This window comes from Lissotriton helveticus, chromosome 5_1 (genome assembly GCF_964261635.1).
Source record: "Lissotriton helveticus chromosome 5_1, aLisHel1.1, whole genome shotgun sequence".
NCBI lineage: Eukaryota > Metazoa > Chordata > Amphibia > Caudata > Salamandridae > Lissotriton > Lissotriton helveticus.
The window spans coordinates 1,084,151,117-1,084,177,837 of record NC_136065.1 but is presented as its reverse complement, the minus strand read 5'-3'; the positions used below and the strand labels follow the sequence as shown (position 1 = coordinate 1,084,177,837).

Genomic DNA, 26,721 nt, shown 5'->3' with positions numbered 1-26,721 from the left:
ACACTGTGCCTGGCGACTCCTACTCCGGCGGTCGACCGAGCGACGGGGCTGGTCAATACTTGGTGTAGCAGCGGGGCTCATGGCCGCTATGCAGGAGTGGTGGGCAGGCAGTATATATTAACTTGCATTTTGCTTTTTCTTCTCCATGACAAATACTACGTGTTCAGAATCAACCGTATGTATTTTTTCGAAATGCTCACACAATAGGTGTGCATTCATTATCTTTATTTTCACTCAACTATAGGTCTTGCATGGAGTGGTACACAAGGAGCTGGTCCCTTTGTTGTCCTGAAGAAGAGGTTTAGGGGATACCTCGAAACATGTCGACACAATACTAGGGATTATAATTACGTAACAGTTATTTTTCCCTTTTATCAACCCCTTTTTATCCTTGCCAACTGGGAGCAGGAATAAAACTTTGGCTTACTAGTTAGGTACATTTTTAAATATCACTTACACCACTCCCCCTACACTGCACTACACATATCCTCCCAAAATAAGTGCTCCTACATAACCCTGGGTGAGTGAGGGGACTCAAAAAAAAAAAATTATTTTCGGCTAACAGAGGTTGGTTTCCACCCAATTGGTGAACAACCCGTATGTCCTTGGCTAGGTTCTTTTGATCCGTCATCCACGGATTCTTTTTGCTACATTTTGAACACATAGGAGGGTGAACCTAGCCCAATCCTTCTTCTCCCCCAGTTTTTGATTGCTATGCCAGGGCTGCATAATAACTCGGATGGCGCACATAGCTGGCCAAACTGAATGGCTGCACGAGGTGCTGACCTGCAGAGGGGGGGGGGGGGGGGGGGGGAGTCCTGACTGCAATTCTAGGACAGTCAGGGAGAGCAGGGAGATACAGCAGAGGACGGAGGCAGGGTGAGTGCCCAAACCTTTTTAAAAGGCAAGTGGAGGGAGGAAACTGGACTTGGGACCCAGTCGAGCCTACCCCTGTAGAGTGAGGGGGCACTGTGGCGAACTGCCAGGGACACGTGGCCAACACAGAAGGGCCCCGAAATGCATGGAGATTGCCCCGAAAGGGGTGATCATGGCTCAGCGATAAAGGGACTATAATTGTGAGCACCACCCTGCTAGGGCCGGCGAGTAACAAACGAGAGGCTGTGCAATGGGCCCGTCTGAAACCAGGAGGGTCGCCTTGACTCTGGTTTTGGGAAATGCGGAGTGCTGGAGGGCTTAGTGAGCAGAGGACTAAGAGTCCCCATACACTTGAAGGGACAGGCGGAGGGAGGAAATTAGATACATGGCCCGGCCGAGACCAGCCATACGGGGTGAATAGACTCAATGGTGAATCTGAGGAGAGGCAAACCTAAAAGGTCTCCAGGACAACTGGAAACTACTCTGGGAGGTCTGAACAGTTAAGTGATGAGAGGACAACATGCAGGAGTACTGCCTGAACTGCTGATGCGGGGTACTGGGGCACACGCTGAAGACAATGGATGTGAGAAGGAGTGGGGGCTCACAGTGAGAGATCTTTGAGGCGAGCTACGTAATACTTATATTGGCTGGGACTGGGGTTTCCATGGTCGGGTTCCTTGAGCCAAGAGAACAGAGGGACCATTGATGGGAGGTTCCAGCGGTTGAGGCACCAGCGACAGTCGTCAGTGCCTGAGGAAGATTTGCATCACGCTCCTGTGGCACGAGGATACTGTAACACATCCAGGAGAGGAGACAGTGATCCCCAGACCGCTGCCTTTTCGGGGACCTTGCCCATGTAGGACCCAACACATCAATATGGTGAAAGACAAAGGCAACCGGGTACAGTCAAACAAGCTATCCAATTATGTGCACTCATGTCCGCCAGAATCGGCACAACAGGCGGCGGACGCAGAGGTGCAAGGAGAGGAGGCCATACACTCAGTAGTCCCGGATCCATCAATGACAGATATCATGGCAGCGATACAGTCTGCTAGGAATGACCAGGTCAAAAAAATCAATGCGGTGGCCGTTGACATTAACTTACTAAGGTGTGACCTAAGTAAAGTCACAAGCAGGGTCACTGCAAATGAACTAAATATGTAGGCCCTACAGGCAGAAGGTAAGCTCCTGAAGGAAATCGTCAAGGACTTTTCAAAGCGTAAGTCTATACTCGATGACCGCGTCAAAGACCAAGAGGGACGGTCAAGGAGTAACAACTTAAGATTTGTGGCCTTCCCGGAGCGCACTAAGGGGCCCTCTGCAGAACTGTTCCTGTAGGATTGGATTACTAAGGTCCTGGCTCCCAACAGATTATCAAATGTGTCAATATTGAAACGGCACATAGGGCAATGGTTCCTCACCCGCAACCTGGGGCACTGTTATTTTCAGCTAAATTACGAATTGGAACATAATGGAAAAGCACAGTTTTTCTTCTCAGTGATGGAGGCATCTGGCTGGATTCTTTGGGGTGGGACACAGTGCACAGCGGGGCAGAGGCTTGCAGAGGTCAGAACGGTCAAAACTATCGAAGCGAGCAGGGAGACAGAATAGACCCCCCTGCAAAGACAAATCGAATAGAGGTGGATAATACTGGTCGAGTCCGCGTGTGCCCGGGTAGAACGTTGCAGTTGGCCAACCCCTCTAAGGAATCTGATATTACCATGCAGGAATTACCGGTGTCTCTTACTACCTCCTAAAAGAACACAACATGATAAGAATGTTGAAAAAATAAGAATAACTCCTAAAGCACTCAATACGTTTTGTGTGGGATTGATAATATGGTGGGGAGACTAATGTCTACTCTACTTATCCCATGTCTCCGGCGGGTTGAACCCATCCCCCTACAGAGGTTGAGGAACACACAGGGAGCTAGAGGTCACTACCTTGCACCCCAACGATGGTGTGACCACTGACAATGCAATCAAGACTCGAGGTATCAATATTACAATCCAAATTGCTGAACAGCAATGATTATAATGTTACGGTTATCAATAGTTTGGTTGGTTACTGTATTGGAAGAAATTGGAAGGGAGGGTTTGGGGAAGGGGAGGCGGTTCCTAGAACTCTACCATGGGGGAATGGGACTCGCATCACTGCCCAGGTGGTGGAAGGGAGAGGGGGTTGGGTAGAAATGTTTGGGACTTCACTTGTTTAGGTGGGGGGATAGGGATCCCAAACTGGAAGGTCGTGCCAGCGTCACAGTATATGGTGAAAATGAAGTGGGATCGATAGACACCGGGGAAATCGTTTTTAGAATGGCAATTATGGTTCCCCTGTGATCAAATTACTCACCTGGAATGTGCGGGGATTTGCAATGTTCATTAAACAGAGACAAGTGTTTTCTTATTTAAAGAGGTATAAGATATCTGTAGCATGTCTTCAGGAAACACATGTATGGGGAAATGTGTCACCATACATAAGAAACAGATGTATGGGGCAGATCTATGCTACTTCCTACTCTGGGTTCGCCAGAGGGGGATCTCATCTGGATAGCCTCGGGACTCCCATTTGAGCACCTCCACCATGTAGTGGATCCAGAGGGGTGATATGTTATTTTGCATTGCAGGCTGGATGGGCAGGAGATTTGCCTGATCAATATATACGCTCCAAACTGGGATTGCCCATACTTCTTTCCTGCCGTGGTCGCTGCGGCCACTCCTTATTTAGGGACTGGGGCAATACTGATGGGGGACGTTAACTGCGTATTAGATGGGAATTGGATAGGGAACCCCCTAGACAGAACACTAAACCAAGACTAACGGGGACATTAAGAGATACTCTGGCAAGAATGGGACTGGAAGGCATATGGAGAATAAGGAACCCTGGTACAAGAGCTTTCTCCTGTCACACACCTGCAACTAATGCATTTGACTGGCTGGATCAGTGTTTCTTGAGTGACAAATTGATCCCCGAAGTTCAGGACATATCATATCTACCTAGATATATATCGGATCACTCCCCTGGACTGCCTACTCTGGGTTTCAGATGTCCCAGACCGGCAATACCTACATGGCGATTGCAGGTTGAGGCATTATCTGATCCACCATTTGCAAAGACGATTGATGAGGAACTTACCAATTATTTTAAGGACAACTGGGGGACGACATCTAGAAGGGCGACAGAGTGGGAGGATGTGAAGGTGGTGGTTAGGGGGGTCTGTATAAAACCTCATTTGGGGTGAGACAGCAACTGGAAAGAGAAGTGGGAACCCAGGAAACGAAATTACAGAGATTAGACCCACTCCTCCATACACACCCACAACGCATATTAGAATGGAGTAATACTCGTAAAGACCTGCTGGAGTCCCTACACCACCCAGGAAAATTTAACGGAGTGGCGTACAGACAACGTCTCCATATGGAGGGGGATAAATCGGGGGCTCTACTGATAAGAAATGAGAAACCTACACCTCCTATAGTGCAGATGAATGATGTACATGGGAATACGTTGTACAAGCAAGCGTCGATCCTAGATGTTTTGATGGCACACATGGAAGAGGTATACACCATTATAACCAATGCTTGAAATGGAAAAATAGAAGTGCAGGTACTCTAACAGAGTACCTGCTTGTTTCTGAGAAGTGCTGGTACTCTCCAATTAAAAGTATTACAATATTCTTGAGAATTGCAGATACTCTCCATCTCAAAATAAAAAAGTGCTGGTACTCAATACCGGCCCATTTAAAGCACGGATTATAACGTCTCCTCCTCTGGAGGTGGTGCAAGAGTTTCTGTCCGAATTCGGCCTGCCATGTCTGGAGGGAGAGATAGGTGAAGGGCTTGATAACCCAATTACCAGAGAAGAAATACTAGGCGCTATCCAGAGATTAAAGCTAGCCAAGAATCCAGGCACTGACGGCTTGCCGGCAGAATTTTATAAGACATTTGCGCCACTATTAGTTGACCGCCTTTTAGAAGTATATAATGAGGCTCTACAGATCCAGACCTTGCCAGATTCTACGAGGGAAGACGCGGTGATTATGATTCCTAAACCAGACAGGAACCCACAATCAGCAAATTCTTACAGAATGATTTTGCTTTTAAATCTTGACATGAAAATAATGAGTGGAGTGCTGGCTCAACGCCTTCTGCCTCATATGTCATATTTATTCCACCCTGATCAATAGGGCTTTATCCCTAAATGTAGCACAGTGCACAATCTACGGCGGTTGGCACATGTATGGCACTCCCCATGCATTGAGAAGGAGGATCATGCTATGGCATTGCTTGACATAGAATAAGCTTTCGACTCGGTAAACTGGGAGTATATATGAGCGACACGGAATGTGATGGGGACAGGATATCTTAATAGGCTTAAACGAATGTATACATCCCCACATGCTAGGCTATGTCTGGGGGAACCAATCTCTAGGGCATTTAAACTTCAAAGGGGCACCAGACAGGGGTGCCCCTAATCGCCCTTATTATTTGCAGCGGCCATGGAACCATTGGCAGAGTCTCTGCGCTGCCAATTGGAGGTGTGGGAGATCAAATTAGGCGACACTAACCATGTGGTTTCCATATATGCAGACGATACATCAGTATACATTTGCCAACCAGCTCAAGCAGTCCCTGTATTGCTGGATATATTGTATACATTCGGGAAGGTGTCAGGCTTGAAAACAAATCCCAATAAATCCAAGTTACTCCCGATTGGCACAGAGACCAAGGGAGTTACTTCCGGACATGGGGCTTCAGTGGGTGGAAGCTGACCCTAAATACCTGGGAATCAGGTTGACGAATTCTCGAGCGAGGCATTTGAAACTTAACATAGGAAAAGTGGTTGAAGGTATAAGAGGGTCGATAAGCTTTTGGCAAAAGCTGCCTCTGTATCATGGGCAGAATTGCCACTACAAAAATGATGATACTTCTCCGATGTTTATATATGCTGCAACATTTGCTATAGGAGGTCCCAACCAATATTGTCAAAACACTGAATAAACTAAATAGAATTATTGTGGGGATCGAACCGGAAGAGGGTGAGCCCTGTGAAGCTGAAGAGAACATGGCAGAATGGTGGGTTAAAGGTTCCACATCTGGAACTGTATTACATGGCGTCCCAACTCCAACACGCCAATCGCTGGTTTAGACGAAAGTAACAACTGGGTGAAAAGATTGCTCGCGTGCACACATGGGGGAGACACACTAACGACTCTTCTGAAGCTGGGGGCCGGGTATTCCTCACACTTGCCCATACATAATCAAACATGTGGCGCGAATATGGGAACGCTCTGTAAAAAAGGTGGTGAGGCATGCCTCATATATGCCATTATCGGTGATAAAACCCTTTGTAAATATAGCAGCCTCTATTTCTGTTCGTAAGTGGAAGGAGGGTGGATGCCTGGCGACGGGAGATCTTTTTCACAATAAACATTTTATTAATAGAGAAAACGCGGAGTCCAAGTTCGAATTAGGAAATGGACAGTTTGCAATATGGAAGAATATATCAGGTTACTAGAGAATTATGGGCATCTATGCCGGAGGAGGCGGCGGTAACAAAGGTCAACAAGTCATGCTATACATGGCACGGGGGGGAGCTTCATTTCACATCTATATAGGGCCCTCCGAGAAGATTTACCAGTTGCACCCTTGCTAGTCCAGACCCGGTGGGAAGACGTCCTGGGGGAGCCCTTAACTAAAAAGGACTGGACCAAATTCCATGAGGGGGATTAAAGCGATAAATTCAAACGTACGGTTTAAACTGATCCAGTATAATTTTATACACCAAATCGAATAGTTTTCTTACCTGTCGGTGTAGTTTTGCAGCTTGAAGATCTTTCTGGATTCACTATGCTGTGCATTATTCCGCGGTCTTGTGGTTGGGTCCGGATACATAGTCTTTTCTTTGTTTTTTTTTTGTTTTTTCGTAGCCCAGGTGGGCGTCGGCGTCACACCTCCTTGGGTGTATTTCCGGTGACGTCGGCATGCTTCCTGCGGAAGCTCCCACTCTTGGGCGCCATCTTCAGGTTCTTTTTTTCCGTGTTTCTTTTGTTTCCGAAGTAATGGCAATGTTCTATTTAGGTGATATTTTAACGCTATGTACTCTTAAAGTCCTTTCTTTTTTAACCACCTCTTCTCTCTCCAGCCTCATCTTTCTGGCGGAGGTGGGTGGGTTCGCTAGTGAATCCAGAAAGATCTTCAAGCTGCAAAACTACACCGACAGGTAAGAAAACTATTAGTTTTGCAGCGTGAATCTTTCTGGATTCACTATGCTGTGCATAGATTTTGTAGCGGTTTCTCATCTCTGTGGCGGCTGGGTGGAAGATGAGCGTTGGTTATTGAATATGTGCTGGAGCACCTTTTGTCCGACTTGAGCTTCCTTGTTCATCTGTATATCCACACAGTAGTGCTTCGTGAATATGTGCACCGAAGCCCATGTTGCCGCCAGGCATATGTCCTCTATGGGTGTGTTAGCCAGGAAGGCTATTGTAGCACCCTTTTTCCTAGTGGAGTGGGCACGTGTCCCCTCTGCTAGCTCTTGTCCTGCACGTTTGTGGCAGAGTTGGATTGTCTGTGCGATCCACCGTGCAATAGTCTTTTTGGTTACTGCCTTTCCCATGAAACTGTTGGCGAATGACACGAAGAACTGTTTTGATTTTCTGTGTCACTTCGTCCTCTCAATGTAGTGCATGACTGCCCTTCTGGCGTCCAGGGTGTGCAGAGCCCGCTCTGTGCTAGTTGTTGGTTTTTGGAAAAAACTCGGTATCTGTATAGACTAGTTCATGTGGAATTTGGATACCACCTTCGGCATGAAGTGTGGGTCAGTCCTCATCACAACCCTATCATTGTGTATTTGTATGTAGGGTTCCTGTAGCGTCAGCGCCTGAAGCTCGCTTACTCTGCGTAAGGACGTTATTGCAACCAGGAAAGCTGTTTTCATAGTTAGCATCTTTAGGGAGGCCTTGTGAAGTGGTTCAAAGGGCTCTTTCATGAGTTCCGTTAGGACTATGTTCAAGTTCCATGCAGGTGGTGGCACCCGCTTGGGTGGTGCGATCCTTTTCGCTCCTTCCAGGAATCTCTTCACCACTTGTGATGTGAAGAAACTCCTGCACGTCTCTCCTCTTGTGTAGGCGACTATCGCTGCCAAGTGAACTCTCAACGAGGATGAGCTAAGGTTCTTCTCCAGCAAGTGTGTCAGGTACCTTAGCACTGTGGAGTCCTTCATTTTATTGTGAAGTCTTTCTTTCCTGCACCACGTTGTGAATCTTTCCCATTTGGCAACGTAGCACTTCCGAGTGCTGGGCCTCCGTGCCTCCCGAAGGACCCTCAGGGTGCTTTCTGGCAGCCTCAAATGTGCGAACTCTATGTCCTCAGGAGCCAAGCTACTAGGCTCAGGCTCTCTGGCTCTGGGTGTAGCACCTCTCCGTTCTGCATGGAGAGTAGGTCTTTCCTCCTGCCGAATCTGTGGGGTGCACACTGTGTCATCTCCATGATCTGCGAGAACCATGTCTGTCTGGCCCACTGTGGCGCGACCAGTATCAGGGTCATGTTGCTCGCTCTGCACTTGCTCAGCACTCTGTGCATCAGTGGTATCGGGGGAAAGGCGTAAGCAAATGTCCCTGATCAATCTATCCATAGGGCATTCCCAAGTGACCCCTCCTCGGGCTGTCTGGATGCGAAGTTTTGGCATTTTGCATTCCGTCGTGTGGCAAACAAGTCCACTGATGGTGTTCCCCATCTGTCGAACAGCCACCTCGTCTCCTGAGCATTGAGCTCCCACTCGTGGGATGCCGATGTCTGTCTGCTGAGCCAATCTGCTTGTATGTTGTCCTTCCCTGGTAGGTGTATGGCTAGTAGGTCTATCTTGAGAGGGATGGCCCATTTCCATATCTCCTGCGCCAGCGTTGAAAGCGGGGCTGACTGTGTGGCCCCCTGCTTGTTGATGTAGAACATCGCGGTGGTGTTGTCTGTTTGTAGCAACACCTTGAGTTTGGAAAGCTTTCAGTGCAAGGAAGATTGCCTTCAACTCTAGGTAATTGATGTGCTTTGTCGTATCTGCTGGCGTCCACAGTCCCCTCACCTTGAGCTTCTCCATGTGAGCGCCCCATCCCTTCAGGGATGCGTCTGTGGTGATGGTCACTGTTGGCGTTGGGGGCGTCAGAGGCTTTCCCCTTGTTATGTTCTCCATGGTCCACAATGTCATCTCCTTCTGCACTGCGTGCGTTACAACCACTAGATCCTCCCAACTGCCCGTAGCTTGTGACCATTGCTCCTGTAGCCATTCTTGAATGGGTCTCATGTGGAGACGTACATTCGGTACCAGGTGGATGCATGATGCCATCATCCCCATGATCTTGCTCGCAGTCCTCACTGTCCGAGCTTGTCCCTTCCGGTAGAGGCGAGTTTCCTTCACCAGCCCCTTCGCCCTCTTCTCGCTGGGGAACACCTTGCTCTGTAAGGTGTTGATCTGTGCTCCCAGGAAGATCTTCACTTGTTCCGGCTCCATTGAAGATTTCTTCCAATGGATGGAGAACCCCAGACGTATGAGCGTGCTCGTCACTGTGTGTGCGTGCTGCTTGCATTTCTGGTATGAGTTTGCTTTCACCAGCCAGTCGTCCAGGTAGGGGTATACATGTATTCCCTGCCTCCGTAGGTGAGCTGCGACTGCTGCGAGGCACTTTGTGAAGACCCTTGGTGCCGATTTCAGCCCGAAGGCTAGTGTCGTGAACTGGTAGTGGCTTTCTCCGATGGTGAACCTGAGCATATGCTTGTGCTTTCTGTTCATTGGGATGTGCGGGTAGGCGTCCTTGAGGTCTATTGTGACCATTAAGTCCCCGATCTGCAGTTGCGGGAGCACCTCTTGCAGGAAGGTCATTTTGAATTTTTGCGTTCTTATGAATTTGTTCAGGAACCTTAGGTCCAGAATGGGTCTCATTGTCTCGTCTACTTTTGGTACAAGGAAGTACGTTGAGTATATTCCTTTGTTTCTTTCTTTGAAGGGTACCCGTTCTATGGCCTGCTTCCGCAGGAGTTCCTTTACTTCTTCCTGAAGACACTCTAGCTGCTTGCTTGCTAGTGGTTTTCTTTTTGGTTTCCTGCTTGTTGGCCTCCCCTCCAACTCTATGCAGTATCTGAATTGGATGATGTTGAGGATCCATTTGTCTGATGTGATTTCTCTCCATTCTTGGAGGTAAAATCTTAATCTTCCTCCCACTGGTGTTATGTGGTCGTAGATGTGTAGCTTGTCTTGACCCCTCTGTACGTGCTGCCCCCTGGGATCTTTTCTGTGGGTGGGCACACGGGTTTTTTTTTTTAAGTCACTTAGAGGCGGGCTGCTGTCCCCCTCTTCTATTCTGTCCACGTCCATTTCCTCTCCCTCTAAAGGACTGGCCTCTTTGTTGGTATTGCCAGGACTGCTTCTGCTGACCCTGCTGAGCCTGCGAGTCTGCCTGGTGCGTCTGTTGGAAAGCCTGGTGTGATGTACCTGGCTGGTTTCCACCTCTCCCGCCAGGCCTCCGTGACGGGGTGCCCCTTTTGTTGCCTCTGAACTGCAATGCTCCCATGGACCTTGCTGTTTCATTGTCCTTTTTCAGTTGACTGAGCTTCTCATCCACAGTTGTTCCGAAAAGCGTGTCGCCGTTGAACGGTGTGTTCAGGATGCTGTGCTGCACCTCTGGTTTGAAACCTGAAATCCTGAGCCAGGCGTGTCTTCTTTCAGTGACACCCATCATCATGAGCCTGCTGGAGGTGTCTGCTCCATCCAGGGCCGTCTTAAGGCAAGAATTTGCCGCGTTCTTCCCTTCTTCAACCAGCTTTTCGGCCTTCTGTCTGGCATCCTGAGGCAGGTCCTTCACCAACTGCCCCAGCTCCTCCATGATCTGGTACATGTGCCTGTTTATCAGTGCGTTGGAATTAGCCATGCGCCAGTGGGTCGCGGCGTTCCGTTCGATCCTTCTGCCCACCAGATCCATCCTCTTGCTCTCCTTATCCGGTGGTGGTCCAGAAGTAGTGGGTACGTTAGCCCTCTTCCTTGCTGTGGCCGTGATAATGGAGTCTGCAGAGACCGTCCCCTGAATGTAGGGTGGGTCTTTTGAGGAATGCTTGTATTTCTTCGCTGTTCTGGGAGTTACCGCCTTGCATGTTGCGGGCTCCCTGAATGCTTCCTTCCCTTGAACCAAGACGCTGTCTAGCATTGGCAGGTATTGGCTCCTTGTTTGTGTGGGGAGCAATGTCTCTAGAAGGAAGTCTGCTTTCTGCTTCTCTTCATCTAGCTTGAGTTTGAATGCCGCTGCGGCAGACTTTATCACCGAGATGTAGGCCCCGATGTCGACCGGCGGCGAGGGCCTCGAGGGATATGTGTCGACCGCCTCCTCCGGGCTGTCGGTGTCGACATCTAGGTAATCCACCTCCTGTAAGTCAGAGGGGGCCGACTCTGCGTCCGTCCTGCTGTCCTCTTCATCCCCATAGTTGTAACTATCGCAGGGATTCTCGTCCTCTTCCTGGTCGTCGACCACCTCGACGTCCGGGTCTTGTTCCTCGGCGACCTCGTCTTCTTCCTCGACCACCTCCACCACTGGTGGTTTGGTCTTGTGTGGGATCGTGAAGGTTTTCATCTTTGCGTCGAAATCTTTCTTCCGCTGCAAGATGTTTTCCATTTCGGCCTCGAGGCGCCTTCTCTTTTTCTCCATCTCGGCCGCGTGTTCCGCGTCGGATGGTTCGGCCGCTCTTTTCGGCAGTTGGCTCGGCGCCGTGCTTTTCGGTGCCGAAGTTTTCGACGTCGATCCGGATTTTGGGTCTCTGGTCGGCGTCGGTAGTTTAGGGTCCTTCTCCCTCGGCGTCGATCGATCCTTTTCAGGGACGATTTTCGACGACTTCTGCTGCTCAGCAGCTCTCGGCGCCGGGGTCTCCTTCTCAGAGGATCCGCTGGGCCTGTGGGTACTCGCGGACGCCAGGTGTTTTGGCGTCGGCGCTTTCGGGGTCTTGCCCTCGTTTTTTCGAGACTCAGAGTCTCTCGGGTTCTTGGGGGCCGGAGAGTCTCCTACCTTATCAGAAGTCTTCGTGTAATCGGTCTCTACGACCGTGTAGCTGTCGTCTTCGGCGGCAGCGTTGTCCTCTTCCTCGGAAGACATCCCCAGATCGTAGAGGGACGGAGTCGGGGCCTTCCCCTGCAGGGTGGCGTGCGCTACCCTCTGTCTCTCTCTCACGCGAAGGGTCTTCGGGGTGAAGGCGGAGCAGGCATTGCAATCCTCGCTTTCGTGATTTACAGGTAGGCAAAGGTTGCATACCGGGTGCTGGTCCTTCTGCGCGTACTTGTGATGGCAGTTACGGCAGAACTTGAACGGCGTGTTGTCCATCATCGAGCGCTCAGGGCCTCCCTGGTCGCGTGTTCGTCGACGTTCGTCGAAGATCTCGATGAATTCTCCTTCTCCTTTGCTGACTCTTCGTCGATGAAGTCTCCTGGAGTCTTCAGATGCCTTCTCTTTGCAATTTCTGTCTTTTTCTTCTTCTTTCTCCAAAAATGTCTGGAGCCCAAACGGGAACGATCCAGACCCGACAGCGGAAAAAAAGAATCTGAAGATGGCGCCCAAGAGTGGGAGCTTCCGCAGGAAGCATGCCGACGTCACCGGAAATACATCCAAGGAGGTGTGACGCCGACGCCCACCTGGGCTACGAAAAAACAAAAAAAAAACAAAGTAAAGACTACGAATCCTGACCCAACCACAAGACCGCGGAATAATGCACAGCATAGTGAATCCAGAAAGATTCACGCTGCAAAACTACCTCTCCCCTAAAACGCTAAGTAGGATCTTCCTGACTCGTTCGCATTGATGCCGCCGGTGTAGAACTCCAGCAGCGGAATTCCTGCGTATGAGATGGTCATGTTCAACCATATCTCCATTTTGAACGGAAATATTAGACAAACTAAAGGAGGCCACAGGATGGAATGTGCCCAAAGGAATACGAGAGGTGCGGTTAGGACTACTACTAAGGCATTGGAGATATTAATTTACACTGGTCTAATGAATCAAAATGTGAAATGGGGAATGATAAGGATACGATGTAATGTGTCCTACTGTATGAGTGTAACTGCAAATGGTCGTTATATTATTTAAAATGCCAAAGAACAATAAAAAATAAAAATAAAATTAAAAAAAATCTTGTATGCATTTACGTAACTATCCACTGCACAAGGTTTGACTTGGAGTCTGTATTTTCTAGGTGAGATTTCCCATATGCAATAAAGAGTTGTGTTGTGTTGCAAATTGATTTAGTTCTGTCAAATTAAAACATTAGAACTCTATTAGCATTTCATGTATGAAGTGCTCTTTCTATCTGCAGTTTTGTTTTTTTACCCAAAAAGTGTGTAAAGTAAAAATATGGTACATTGGCAACACTTCAGCTGAAAACACAGGAAACACCACTATCTGGATGTGTGGTTCGAGGACTGCTGGACACCAAGAGAACACATAGTCTCATTAAGAATTGAAGCCATTGCATTTAAAGCCCTCAACTTTCTAGAACAACTTGCAAACTTCAACTATTAAACCCCTCCTAAAAGTCATTAATGCAAACATTTTACCAACTCTTCAATCTGACATGCTGGCATTTCAAGGGAAACTAGACCTTCACTTAGACCGTACCCAATTTAAAGTTTTTAAGACAGATCTTTGGTCTCCCTAATTTGCCCAGCCAAGATCAAAAAGAGTTAGAATGTAATTTACAGCTGTGATCTCTCAAGCGGACTTTACAATTTCCAGTCTGCTGCTATTCATTGTCCATTGCAGGGGGAATTCTCTCAGAGTGGAAATTTGTCAAGTACTTACATGAGGTACTTGACACTTTACAACATCAGGTTTGATGGAAGACTGCTCTACCTCTGACCTACTATGAAACTGTATTTAAAAAACACATATTTAAAGCATGATCACACATTGGGGACACTGGATCTTTTAATAAAAATACATTTTCAGGCTAAGCTGCTGGTAGGCTTTCAGAAACAAAACTGGCTAACTATCCATGAGCCATGGTAGGCATCACTTAGCGCGCATTCATTACTGAATCATTCCTGTTTTGAAATTAAGGCCGGAATGGTTTTCATTAAAAAAACATGGCACAACACTCCAATGTTTACACAATGCTTGAAGTGAATCATTACTCCATTTTGAATGTGTATGCCCATTATGACTAAGCAAACGAAGAAAATGGCTGAGGCCTTTATTCATTAAAAAGAACTGCTGCCAATCCTTAGCAGCAAGATGGCATACATTAAGTGGTGAGGACTTATGAATGACTGACAAATTACATTTATTGATACAGCTTTGCTTTGCCTTAGCAGATAAGAGCACAATTAAATTGTCCAATGTAAGTTACCCAGTTTCAGGGTTACTACTATTTCAGCATTGGGTGCTGAATATAAGCATTTTCATGTTTCAGCTGCGGAGCGCCTTAAGGTTCATTGCACAGCCTCACCCTTTTCAAGGCATATATAATTGGCCAACGTTATCCGTGCACACATCATCAACCTTTCCTACGCGGACAACACACAACTCCTACTTCTCCCTCTCAGACAAGACTCCAACACTAGAAACAGGTTCTCGGTCTGCTTGACTGAAGTTGCTAACTGGATGAAGGCCAACTGTCAAGTTCAACATCGGCAAGACAGAAGTAGTTTTCTTCAGCGAGAACACCTCACCATGGGACTCCAACTGGTGGCCTGCCGAACTCAGACCCACACCTAGAATCCTGGAAGGAACCTCGGTATAATCATCGCGTGCAAGCAGGACATGATCGTGCAAGTCACAGTTACTGAATCCTGCTTCCACACCCTGAAGACGCTGAAGAAGATCTTCAAATGGTTCTCAAGCAACACTAGAAAACCGATCACTTAAGCCCTCTTCACCAGGATCACCAAGCAACTCACTAGAATGCAACAAACCATCCATAACTTGGAAGCCATATTCATCCTCAACATTCCACACAGAACTCATATCACACCACACCTCAGGAAATACCTTGGCTCCCAATACACAAACACGCTCACTTCAAACTCCTCACACACACATTCAAGACACTACACAACTCAGGCCCCACTTGGTTGAACAAGCGCATCTCCTTCCAACAATCGTCTTCAGCTCCACAGAACTCCTACATGCACACATCCCATGCATACACAAACAGCTCAGGAAGATGAGTGTTCTCTTACATCACTCCTAAAGCCTGGGAGGATCTCCCACGCCACACCAGAGCCTCCTCCTCTCTTCTTGAATTCTACGCGAACCAGAAGACCTGGCTTTTCAATAAACCAAACTACCCTAGACAGGGTTAGGTGAACACACACACACATCTGCTCAGAGCCAGGAACCCCTCAGAGGTGATGGTGCGACTTACAAACACACATAACATAACAGAGGAAGTTAGTATGGGCGTAACACCACTTTTTATCATGACAGTGTCTACAAGGCGTTATTATGGATACCTATTTTTTATGTATTTTTCATTAATTTGCAGATGTTTTCATTTTATGATTTTAATTAAACAAGCGATAAATAATGACTGGCTAATCCTCTTTCTGTCTCCATCTCATGTTGAGGGAAGATTTCCAAGTCGATGGTTTGGTTCACATGAAAAGGGGAAATCAGTTTGGGTAGTAAAAGGGTTTGTCCACAGAACATATTTATACCTGTGTACTTGAATGAAAGGCTATTCAACTGTTAATGCCTGTAACTCACTCTTTGCAAAGAAGTGATTACCACAAGGAATGATACCTGCCAATAACAATAATGCTTTTCATAAGGGTACTGTGGCTCAAGGCTCATCAAATGATTCTACTGAACAGGACACTGAGATCCCAGGTGTGAACAGGTGGTATAATTTGAGGAATTTTAACCAATTTTTATTACGTTTCTTCAGTTATACACAAACATGTCAGATACAATCAGATCTGTATAACATGTACAGCAACAAGAAACCCATTCTGAATTCAACACATATTGCAAAACAGTTCCCATGGCAAGAGGCATTAGTTCTCATTATAAACATATGAACAGTTAGGAACAGTAGGTCATAAGAGTTGTATTCCCACAGAAGCTGGTCTAGTGACTCAGACTAATGCGTCCATTGCAGGGGCCTATGTTCGACCTCATGGTCACAAGTTCAAATCCCAGCCTGGTCCACTCAGCTTTTCATCCATCTGAGGTCAGTAAAAGGAGTACCATTGAGTTAGATAACAATAAACATCTGTTATTCAGCGCCATGATGCCTACGGGTGAACGTGTGCTTTACAAATACAAGTTATATAAGAAATTAATGTAGTGGCAAAGCTATTGTTTGGTGACTAGTCTGCATGTGCCTGTGGCTTCATGTGTAAGAGCGGCGAAGAAAGAAGTACAGCATGATTTTACCATCTGGTATGGTGATCGCCCAGGAGGGTGAGGGAAGGGAAGGCAAGGCAGGGGTATTGAGGGGAAGAGGGATAGGTCAGAGAAGCATGGCGATTAGGAAGTTAGGGTGTGAGAAGGTACTAAGCAGGGCAATCCTCCTTGAATTCCTGAAGATCATGGAGCTGGGCTTCCCCATCCACAGCTATGAGGACTCTGCGCAGCCCACGAACCTCCTTGCACCCAAGTGCCACAGACTAAGCTTTGCCCCATTTGAGTGTCGCTGCACACCAGTACTTCAATCCCGGCAACATATGGGCTTTCCAATGAATTATGATGGATCTAAGAACCATCAGCAGTAACAGGTCAATAAATCGACTTATTACTCACAGTGCTTTCCATTTAAACCGACCTAAGAGTGAACTTTCCATTGTGCAAACATTATTTTGGCCTTCATTTCCGACAGAGCGCCTGCTACCTACCCCCATAGGGCTAAAGTCGCTGGACAGCCCTAAAACATGCGTGCAATGCCAGTATATGGGATCTGTGGAAGAAAGGCAGATATGAACATTCTGTGTAGGTGTTCTGGCATGAGAAAAGCTCTATGTAGGATGCTATGTTGTGTACTGGAGCTTAGCATTGTGGGACATCTTTCTGCGATATAGGAGTGCTTTCTCTCATTCTTTTTGTGAGAGTTCCCGGCCTATGTCTCTTCCCCAGCACCCGCGGGTTGGTAGCAAAGGGTCGCGTATGGTATGTGTCAGCGGCATCTGTGAATGGTATGGAGTATGTGTGAACTGGTGGGTGTTGGTCCGATTACAAGACAGTGGTGTTCCCCAGTCGGCCTAACTTTGCTAACAGCCCTGCTGGTAATTCACAGTCCATCTGCAGCTGTTCAAAGGGTACTAGCGCACCATTTTGAAATAGAATGATCAATGTGCCTGCTTGGCAGTCTCCCCCGCCAACAGGTCCTCCCTCCGATCACGTTGCAAAATGTCGTAATGGAACGAATAAAAATTCATGGGGAGCAAGGTGGGTTGCATGAGCCACAAAATTCTTCAGAAAGAGTCACGCGCTATGCAAGTAGGTTGTTGGATTTTCAGGGGAGGGCACTTCCAACGCCTTGGGTGTTGCCCATTCTTTACCAAGTCAAAGAGAGGCTTATATAAAATAAGATTTTTGAAAAAATAGTTAATCGCGGTAATCGAGTCCGAGACCAACCTCCTTTTGTGCACAAAATAATTGATGCATACTTTGAAGATATGTAAGCAATCAGAACGGAAAGGTATCCAGTACTCACACTCACCTTAGGCAGAGAGGAATAAGTGTTCCAGATTCTTGGTTGAATTTCAAATGCACACTTTCAAGCTGCCTCGTGCGTATCAACTCATGAGGAATAATGGCCGTGGAGCTCTCACTTTCTAAACTGTCTTTACGACTTCTAAAACAAACCAATATAAAATGATGAATCAACTACTAAGAATCGAATTAAGAAATGATTTCAGTTAAAAAGGTTTTCATTATCATTCAAAAATCATACATGATTATTAAGAAATTGCCTCTTGGAGGTTGTGAAATGAAAGTATCTGATAATACATAAATATTCTGCTCTTCTCATCAATTCATTTTGATCACATGCATATTCAATTACTATTTCTGTCAAGTTATACTAAAGAATTCACCCAACAACGATCCAGTCAAGCTCATCGCAGTAATGTTGGGACATCATTTCCTGTGAGCGCGATAACCCACAGAAAGGGATTCTGAAAACATTTGAGCATACCTTGGCAGTATTAAAGCTATATCTGCATTACAAATGTTGCTCCCTTATGGAATGTTTCACTCCAAAAAATCCACTGTATGAGTCATTCGAAAGATTGCACCGTATAGATATGCTGAGCTGCTAGCAAACAAAGTGGTAATACACAAAGCAGTGAAAAAAGGCCTTAGAATGGCAACGTGCAGAGCCATATTAAAATTGCTGCAGGTCATGGGGACTAAAATATTTAGGGCATCACCTATTCAAAAATTTAGATCCACTAAGAGTTAGAAAGGACAGACATTGAAGAAGAGACACACATAAAAGAAATACTACAATTGCAGATATGTATTAGCTTTATGTACTTTCAGCAAAATAAATTATTTACTTACCTAGAACTGTAGTTCTCCAGTATTGTAAGCTTTCATAGATTCACATGCTTGAATCATTCCCCGTAGTCATGATGGGAGTCCCTGGTACCTTTAATATAGTGGTACCATGATAGGTATAGACTAAGAAAAAAGGCCTTGGACTGTAAATTTAGAAACTTATCTGCATGAATCACCATCTAGAACACTCCAGAGAGAAGCTCAGTACCTCAGATTTTCAAGCACTAGTGCTAGCCTTGATATATTGAGATAGATGAAGGTGAGCTTCCCCCAGGAAGGAGGGTGGGTAGCATGTTAATCTATGAAAGCTTCCAATACTGGAAAACTAGTTACAGGTAAGTAATTTCTAGCTCCAGTACTGGAACTTTCATAGATTCACATGCTTGCCCACCAATCTGTGGTAATGGTTCGCCATTAGTGGAGGGAGTTGGAAATGTTGACTCCAAGATAGGGAGCATGTGACTGAAAAAAAAATGAGGAGAATGTAGAGGAGGAAGAGATGGAGCCGGAGCCTGTATAATATTGTTGGTGGTTAGCATCTTTGCCAGCCAGAGGTGTTTTTACCCTATCTTATCTGGCATAGGATAGCTGAGGTGGTTGTCTCTGCTGGAATTGGGGCAGGTAAGACGGAGTATTCGAGGAATAGGAAGGGTATCAGTACTGCTGAAACACCTCTCTATAGGAAGGCTGCCCTCTTCCTCTGGGTCCTCGAAAAGGAGTTTCCCGCAAATGCAGTGTTCCCAAAGACTTGGAGGTGTGAGTGACCGCCTTGATCGTTTTTAGGGCCTCCTCCACATGACTTCCAAAAATAGCTTCTCCGTCATACGGAAGGTTTCAGATTTTATTTTGAACTTCTGGATCGAATGATGAAGCTTTGAGCCACCCATGTCTTCTTAGAACTGCTGCCCCTGCTAACTGCTGAATCCTGTAATAGCGACATCCATTGTCGAATCTATGATCTTATTGGATGCTCTCTCCTTCATGAAGGACCTTTCCTGCTTTGCCCTTGGCATCCTCCGGCAGTTGATCAATGTAGGGAGCAATGTGTGACCACATCTGGTGATCATAGTGCCCTAAAAACGCCAGAGAATTTGTGCCATCTGTCAGTGCGGACATTGCCAAAAACAGTTTGCCAATGGAATCTAGACATCCGTCGTCCTTAAGAGGTAACGCTAGATTCTTTGAGCGGGATTGAGCAGCTTGCATGACCATGGAATATGGTTTTGGATGCCTTGTGAGAGACACTAGGGCATCATCTGTGGTCATGTATTTTTTGTCAAGGCATGGAAGTACCGCCAGAATACAGGCTGGGGTTTTCATAATCTTAATACCTTCTTCCCAGATATAATCAATTATGGGTATAACCCGGACAGATTTGCTAAATGGTTCCTTAAAATCGTACAAGAAACAGTCAGATTGTTTAGAAGGCATTGGTAGAGCAAATCTTTTCTCTGCACGTTCTAAGAGATTGTGAAATCCTGTTTTTTCCTCTGGCAGATAGTTGTCCCATTCCATGGCCGTGTCGCAAAATTCTCCTTCCTCCCTCTCTTCATCCGAAGAGATCGACTCTTGGAGAGGAATAGACAGTGGAGTTTTGGAACTGAAAGCATGGTAGGAGTAGTCACTTGTACTGATGACCCCACCGGTGAAGGTGGAGATTTAGCAACAGGCACTGAAGATTGGAAGAGCCGGCGGTAATCTTCTAGCATAAATTGGAGATCTGACAGTAAGGCAGATGGTATTGTCAGCATCTCTTCTTGATACTGCTGATTGCCTGGTTCAGGTTGGGCACAATAGGCCTGACTATAATATTGTTGTTCATCCTCGTCATCATCATCCGGCTGACACTTAACTTGTAAGTCTGAATGACTATACGTGTCTCCAAACAGGCCTGCCTCTTCGTAATCTCGCTCCTCCAGGAAATGAGTGGGCAAAATAGGCGTAATCTTACTGGAGGATGTATGTTCTGGTGTAATCTCTCTTCCTAGATGTATAGCAGTAGTGGTGGTCTGTGAAAAACTCATCTGCAATGGCGATTTGGTTGACAGTGAATTTGGCGGCAAAGGGATCCTCATCGACTACAGGGCTTTCTTCGATGGTGGAGCCGCAGACTAAATCTTCATTTCCTTTATGTTTAGTTTTGTCAACGGCAGTGACTTTGTGGATGGCGGTGACTGCGCCTTCATCAGCGTCTTCGTTGATGGTCGCGTCTTCGCCGACCCCGATTTCTATGACGATGTTAACGGTAGCTTCTCCGTCTAAGGTAGCTTCTCAGTCTACAGTAGCTTTTACGTCGACGCTTTCAACGTCAGCTTCATTTTTGAAGATGAGTGCTTTGTCAATGATGGGTCAACCACCTTAGATGAAGATCACAGAGGAATGGTCAAGGAAATTGGAGCCGGAGCCGCTGATGACAGATGTTGTAGACGATAAGAGGGCAGTAGAGAAAGTATTCGACGTCCCTGAAGTGCAGTCTTTCGCTTTCGACGGTGCTGACCAACTTTTCTTCGCTGGCAGAGCTCGTAGACGACCGGTTAGAAGAAGGTCTTTTGAAAGTCAGTTTGAGCTCTGGAGGTGGTGTTTTCAGCTCTGAAACATTCTGGGACGGCTGTTCTTTGTGAGAACAGTATTTTGCGCTCTGTAGAAGATTAATGAGAGGACTTCTTGGCGCATTTAGTGTTAGGCTCCTTATCGGAGTGTGAAGAATCCCTCTCCCTTTTAAGTTTAAATGTTTTTATTGAAATTTTCAAAAATGAAGAATCATATAGAGGTATCAAGAAAGAAGCATTGCAGAAAGAAGAGCAATCCACAGTTACATTTGTAGCCAGGAAAAACATGTCCTGATCGAAAAGTATGAGATACAATAAACATACACCACAGTGAGTGGATAACCTCCTTAGAAGCTGTGCCCCTGTAAGAAACCAGAAACAGTAACTTCCTCCCCACACCCCGTCCGGTAAATTCTATAACATCCGAGTCAGGCCTCACTCCTGTAATTTCAGCCTCGCTGGTTAAGCTGCTGAGGAAGTTGGGGGATTGTGCCACAGATCTGCTAAGCGCAACACTCGTAGGTATTTGGGCTGTGTAATCTCGTTGAATTCTGACGAGAGCAATTTCAGAAAGGGGCTCTAAATTTTCTGAAAGGAGGCAGTGGAATTGTTCAGAGTGGCTGAGATCCGCTCCATACCAAGGATATACCATAGCCTGTGCGGCCATCCCATGTGAGTAGGTGAGGTGGAGGATCCCCAGTGAGACAATACGTTTTTGTAGCGATGCCCCTAATGCCATCCCCTTCCCCTCATGCTCCTAAGTGGATAGGTGATAGGATTAGGGAGTCCTAGAACAACGCAGACAGGGAGCCTCGGAATCTGTGAATCAAATAGTTTGTCTACTGTGTTTAGAATCGAGCTCCAGTAAGAGGATAGCAACGGGCAGTCCCACAATATGTGTAGGAGCGTCCCCTCATTGGCACAGCATCAGCAGCAAGCATAACTCCGGTGTGGGTTGCCTCTATGGAGGCGAACTGGAGTTAGGTACCAATAGGTGGCAATTTTCATGGCAGTTTCTATGCTAGCTACATTTCGGGCTGTGTGCTTGGCTCTGTAATAAATCTTTCTGAATGAGGTTGCCCCCTAATTCTCTCCCCCATCTCCGCTGGCTCGGTGTGTCATGTGGGCGTGAGCTGTGTCAGAGCATGTCGTACATCAGACCCCTGTCAGTGAGCTTAACGATTAGTCGGGGTCCTCCCTCATCCCTGGATGGAGTACCCAGTGTCGTAATTGCAGGTATCGGAGACGCTCAGTTTCGGGAATCCCGCACTCCTGTTTCATCTGAGGGAACGTAAGGACTCCCGAGAGGTCAAAGAGATGGCCCACCGAGCGACAGGAAGTGTCTCGCCAGGCTGCGTATGCTTTGTCGGACCAGCCTGGTGTAAATTCGCTGGTCCTGAACAGAGGAGTTAAGGTGGACGGGAAAGTTGTAAGCTTCCTGGAGACCGCTACCCCATCCCAGACAGACATCACCGATTTGGTGATGGGAGATCTCATCAGGCTATGTGGGCGCTGAGCTTTCTTTAAAAAGAGAACCTTTCAAAGGGGGATACCTGCCAGGGCTCGATCTTAGAAGAGCCACCGTTTTTCAGATTCTAGCCTTGCCCATTCCTCTAGATACTTCAACTGGGCTGCCTTGTAGTAACTGGATTTGTCGGGTATCCCCAGTCCTCCCTGCTAGGGCCGCCTATACCCTGATGCCTTGCTCATTCGAGGTCTCACCCCAGCTCATATGAACTGGTATATATATCGCTGCAGCGAAGCAATTGCCCCAGGAGGAGGCAACGCCAGGTGGGTCTGGAACAGGAAAAGTGCTTTGGGCAGAAGAGACATTTTGAACGCCGCCATTCTTCCAAGCAGAGATAGCTGATGTTTGCTCCAGGCGCCCAAATCTTGCTTCGCCCGTCTTTCCAACTTGGAGTAGTTCATTTGAACCGTTTGATGCACAGACGCCTCTAAGTCTAGTCCCAAGTAGGGTATAGAGTCCACTATACGAATGCCGGACAGGCAGTCATCCTGCGAGTGGAGACGCCACTGGGTTTAAGTTTAGGATGAGCGATTTCCCCACACTGACTCGGAAGCCTGACACTCTTCCGAAAGCGTCCAGTTCTGCTAGGAAGGCTGGAAGCAAAACCCTCGGTTGCGTCAGCGCCGCTATCACGTTGTCCGCGTAGAGGCTGATCGGGTGCGTTTCTCCCACAAATGGTATTCCCCGAATGGTGGGTTATCCCAGACACTCTGCGCAAAAGATTTGATATACAAGGCGAATAGCAAGGGGGAGAGAGGGCATCCCTGCCGGGTTCCCTTCTGGATCGTGAACGGTCGCGATGAGGTGCCATTCACTCTGATGGAAGCTGTAGGGCTGTTTTAGCATATCCCTCTCCCTTTTGAGGGAAATTTTTGTTTGAAGAAGTGGACAGCTCGCTTTCAGAGTCTGACACCGGATCAGACCTGGTTTTCATCTTTTGGAGACAAATGAGAAGACGTCCTTCATGGTCTCTGAGAGTATTACTTGAAAAGGTGCAACATATTTTGCAGTCTGACGCTTTATGGGATGGATACAAACAATAAATGCAGTCTTTGTGAGGGTCTTCTACATATAATCTCTTCTGCAAGCAAGTGACTCAATCTTTGAAGAGAGCCTTTTTTGCTTTGTCTGACATAGTTCAGTCAGATTTAGAATCAAACAAACTGATTTAAAAGACTGGAATATACATGTCTAAGAGTAAATATCAAATGAAATTACTTTCCTGAAGAATGAAGTCCAGAAATCTTCTGTCAAAAGTTGTAGATTGAGAAAAGCTGAGCAGAGCTCAGAGGAGTCTCCCTAGTACAACATGCAGTAGAAAATCTGAGGTACTGAGCTTTTCCCGTGAGTGTTCTAGAGGGTGATTCATGCTGATTGGTTGAGGTAAAACTTTGATCTTGGAGGGGACGTGGCCTAGAGGACAAAAGAGTTGGACGTGTCTTGCCTGCTCTTCAGTGCTCTGAGCCCATCCAACGCCATCTACCGCACTGGGACAGCCTAAGAAACAAATGGCAAAGTGGCGCCTGCCCCACGGCCCCACTGTGATGGGGCTGACTACGGGATGGGGGTTGCTGTTCTGCTGGGGCTCAACGTCTCTGCTGGGTGTCTCAGTCGCCATCTTACATGGAAGTCCACGCTCCATCTGGTCGGCAGCGATTATTTTTTTATTTGTTTTTGCTTAGTTTTATATAGCGCAAACTAGAACCGAACCGAACCAGTTATCAGAGCGCTTTACATAGCACCAGTTACGTTACATGAGGACACACTTTCATTTTAGGCACGGGGAGATTAAGTGATTTGCCCAGAATCACAGGGGGTTTTTGGCGTCGTTACCGAGACTCGAACCGAGTTCCCCAGGTCCGAGGTCGAGCGCCTTAGCCGTTAGGCCAACCCCTCTCCCGGCTTCCCCCTGCAGACTGACCCTGAGCAGTCCCAAGGAAAGGAAGAGCAGTCCTTTTTTTATCGACAGCAGCCAGGACTGTGCCACTGGGATACCGCTGCGACACACATGGCAGCATTGGGGCCCGTCTTGAGGTCCGGACGGCGGTGCACTCCCTGGGCGTTTTGGGCCTCCCACTGCAAGGAGCCCCCGGGGTCTTTTGGCTTAACCTGCATCCTGTGAGGGGCCAGAGTGGTGAGCTACCATACCTGCAGCTGAGGTGGGCCATCCATCCAGCTCTCTTCCAGGCCCGTAAGGATCTTCCCTGACGCCGCTGACCCGGTGAGATGCATCCAGAGATATGCGGCCACCGTGGCTGAGGGGCCCGCCCTACTGCTTTGTGTGGCCTCAACAGGGACCCTCGGCCCGCGACCCGACATCTGGAGTGGTACGGCGGCGGTCCACCAGCAACCCGGGCATTGGAGTTACTACAATGGGAGCCTGTGAGGCAATGCATCACGGAATCCTGAGCTCCTCCAGCCTGGCGATCGAGGTGGGGTTGTACTCGCGGAGCTGTGCTTGCCCACCCTGACCTCACGGGAGCTCTCCGGTTACAGCAGCAGAACAAGAAGGTGAGGAGTAAATGCAGGAGTTACCAGATTCTACTAATACCCCAGCGGTTTGGCCTGGGCGAGGTGCCCGGTCTGCTTGACTTCTCTACACTTGACTGGAGCCTTAAGGCCCAAGTCCTTGAGGCCCATCAACCTCGGCGGCCTTTGCCAACAGATGAAGGCTCTGCCTTCTGTGGGGGAGCTGGAACTCCCCGGAGGCCTTTAAGCTGTGAATGGACCCTGGGAAGAACACTTACTTACTGCATGTGTCCGGCCAGGGTGTGAGCAGAGAACCTCACAACTGTGCTCTTGCTGATGCAGCCAGGGGCTGGTCGCCGACCCCCTAGATGTGTTTTGGATTGGAAGTGTGTGGACATCCCGGGGGAGCCTGCTCACACCACAGCGAACTGGACTTTTGAGGACCTCTCCGTATATCTGCGTTATTAGCATCCTGAGCTGCCAATGCACTCACCTCCATAGGATTCTCCTGTGCAATCCCCTTCCCCAAGCGAGACTGGCTTCCCAACCCCTAAACCAGAATTAACTTGACCACAACAATAGCCATTTACCTGCCCTCTCTCTACTGACTCCACTGCACCTTGGTTGCTGAAACGCATCAGACAGCCCTGATCTCTTGATTAACCCCTAACATTGTGTTGATATGCCAAGCTACAAAGCTGCAAAAGTTAAGCCGTTGACATCCCTCTGGACCAAGGCTGTGCCTACTGAATCAGTAGCGCCACATCCCACCCAGGCCTCGGTGATGGAGCCCCAATCTTCTGCCCCTGTCACGCAAGGCTACATGGATCATTGCCTGGACGAAATCCGCTCGAACATTAGCACCCTCAATGATGAGTTCAAATCATTCCTTAGGGACATCCTAGACTTGCTGTTTGCAGCGCGCTGGCTGTTGCTGTGTTTTAAACTAATTTTCGTTAATTTGGTAATTTTCCTTAATAGTATTTGCGCCGTTTATTATTTTCGCGCCGTGTACTTTGTACTTTTAGTACAGCGTTAGCTCTTACCTGCACTTTAAAAGCTGGGCTCACCCTGCATTTGCAGGAATCAGGGCAGCTAGGGACCGATACTGGGTGCTTCGCGGCCGCCATCTTGGAGAGGGCATTCGTGGCAGCCAATTTACGGGCGGCATCTCTTGCTTGGGGACTAGTTCCTCCCCTCACTCTCCTCCCACGTCTGAAAGAGCGCGCAGGAGCGTATTTAATCGCCAGAACGACCGCGCACAGGTAGACTTGCTGTTTGCAGCGCGCTGGCTGTTGCTGTGTTTTAAACTAATTTTCGTTAATTTGGTAATTTTCCTTAATAGTATTTGCGCCGTTTATTATTTTCGCGCCGTGTACTTTGTACTTTTAGTACAGCGTTAGCTCTTACCTGCACTTTAAAAGCTGGGCTCACCCTGCATTTGCAGGAATCAGGGCAGCTAGGGACCGATACTGGGTGCTTCACGGCCGCCATCTTGGAGAGGGCATTCGTGGCAGCCGATTTACGGGCGCCATCTTTTGCTTGGGGACTAGTTCCTCCCCTCACTCTCCTCCCACGTGTAGGGCTATAACTAATGGACAGAAGGTCGGAGCGCAGCGATGACGCGCAGCGGGTGCGCGCCGGAGGTGCGCCAGAGGTAAGCCCGTTTGCGCCCGTTCGCATCTCGGACACGATGGGCGCCGGCGGGACCTCTCTTTCTGTTAGACCGATTATCGATAACGATCCTTGTTATCAGTTGCATGCTAGCAGCAGAA

At 47.7% G+C, this 26,721-nt stretch overlaps 1 protein-coding gene across 5 annotated transcripts in view; it reads right to left on the bottom strand.

Annotated features, from left to right (window-relative positions):
* The window catches only part of SUFU (SUFU negative regulator of hedgehog signaling), a 507,756-nt gene that overhangs the window by 148,506 nt on the left and 332,529 nt on the right, over nucleotides 1–26,721 (bottom strand). For all 5 annotated transcript variants that reach the window (XM_078643658.1, XM_078643659.1, XM_078643660.1 and 2 more), the window contains one exon: nucleotides 17,559–17,693. In XM_078643658.1, the coding sequence (XP_078499784.1) occupies nucleotides 17,559–17,693 (135 nt within the window). The remainder of the gene's footprint in view (nucleotides 1–17,558; nucleotides 17,694–26,721) is intronic.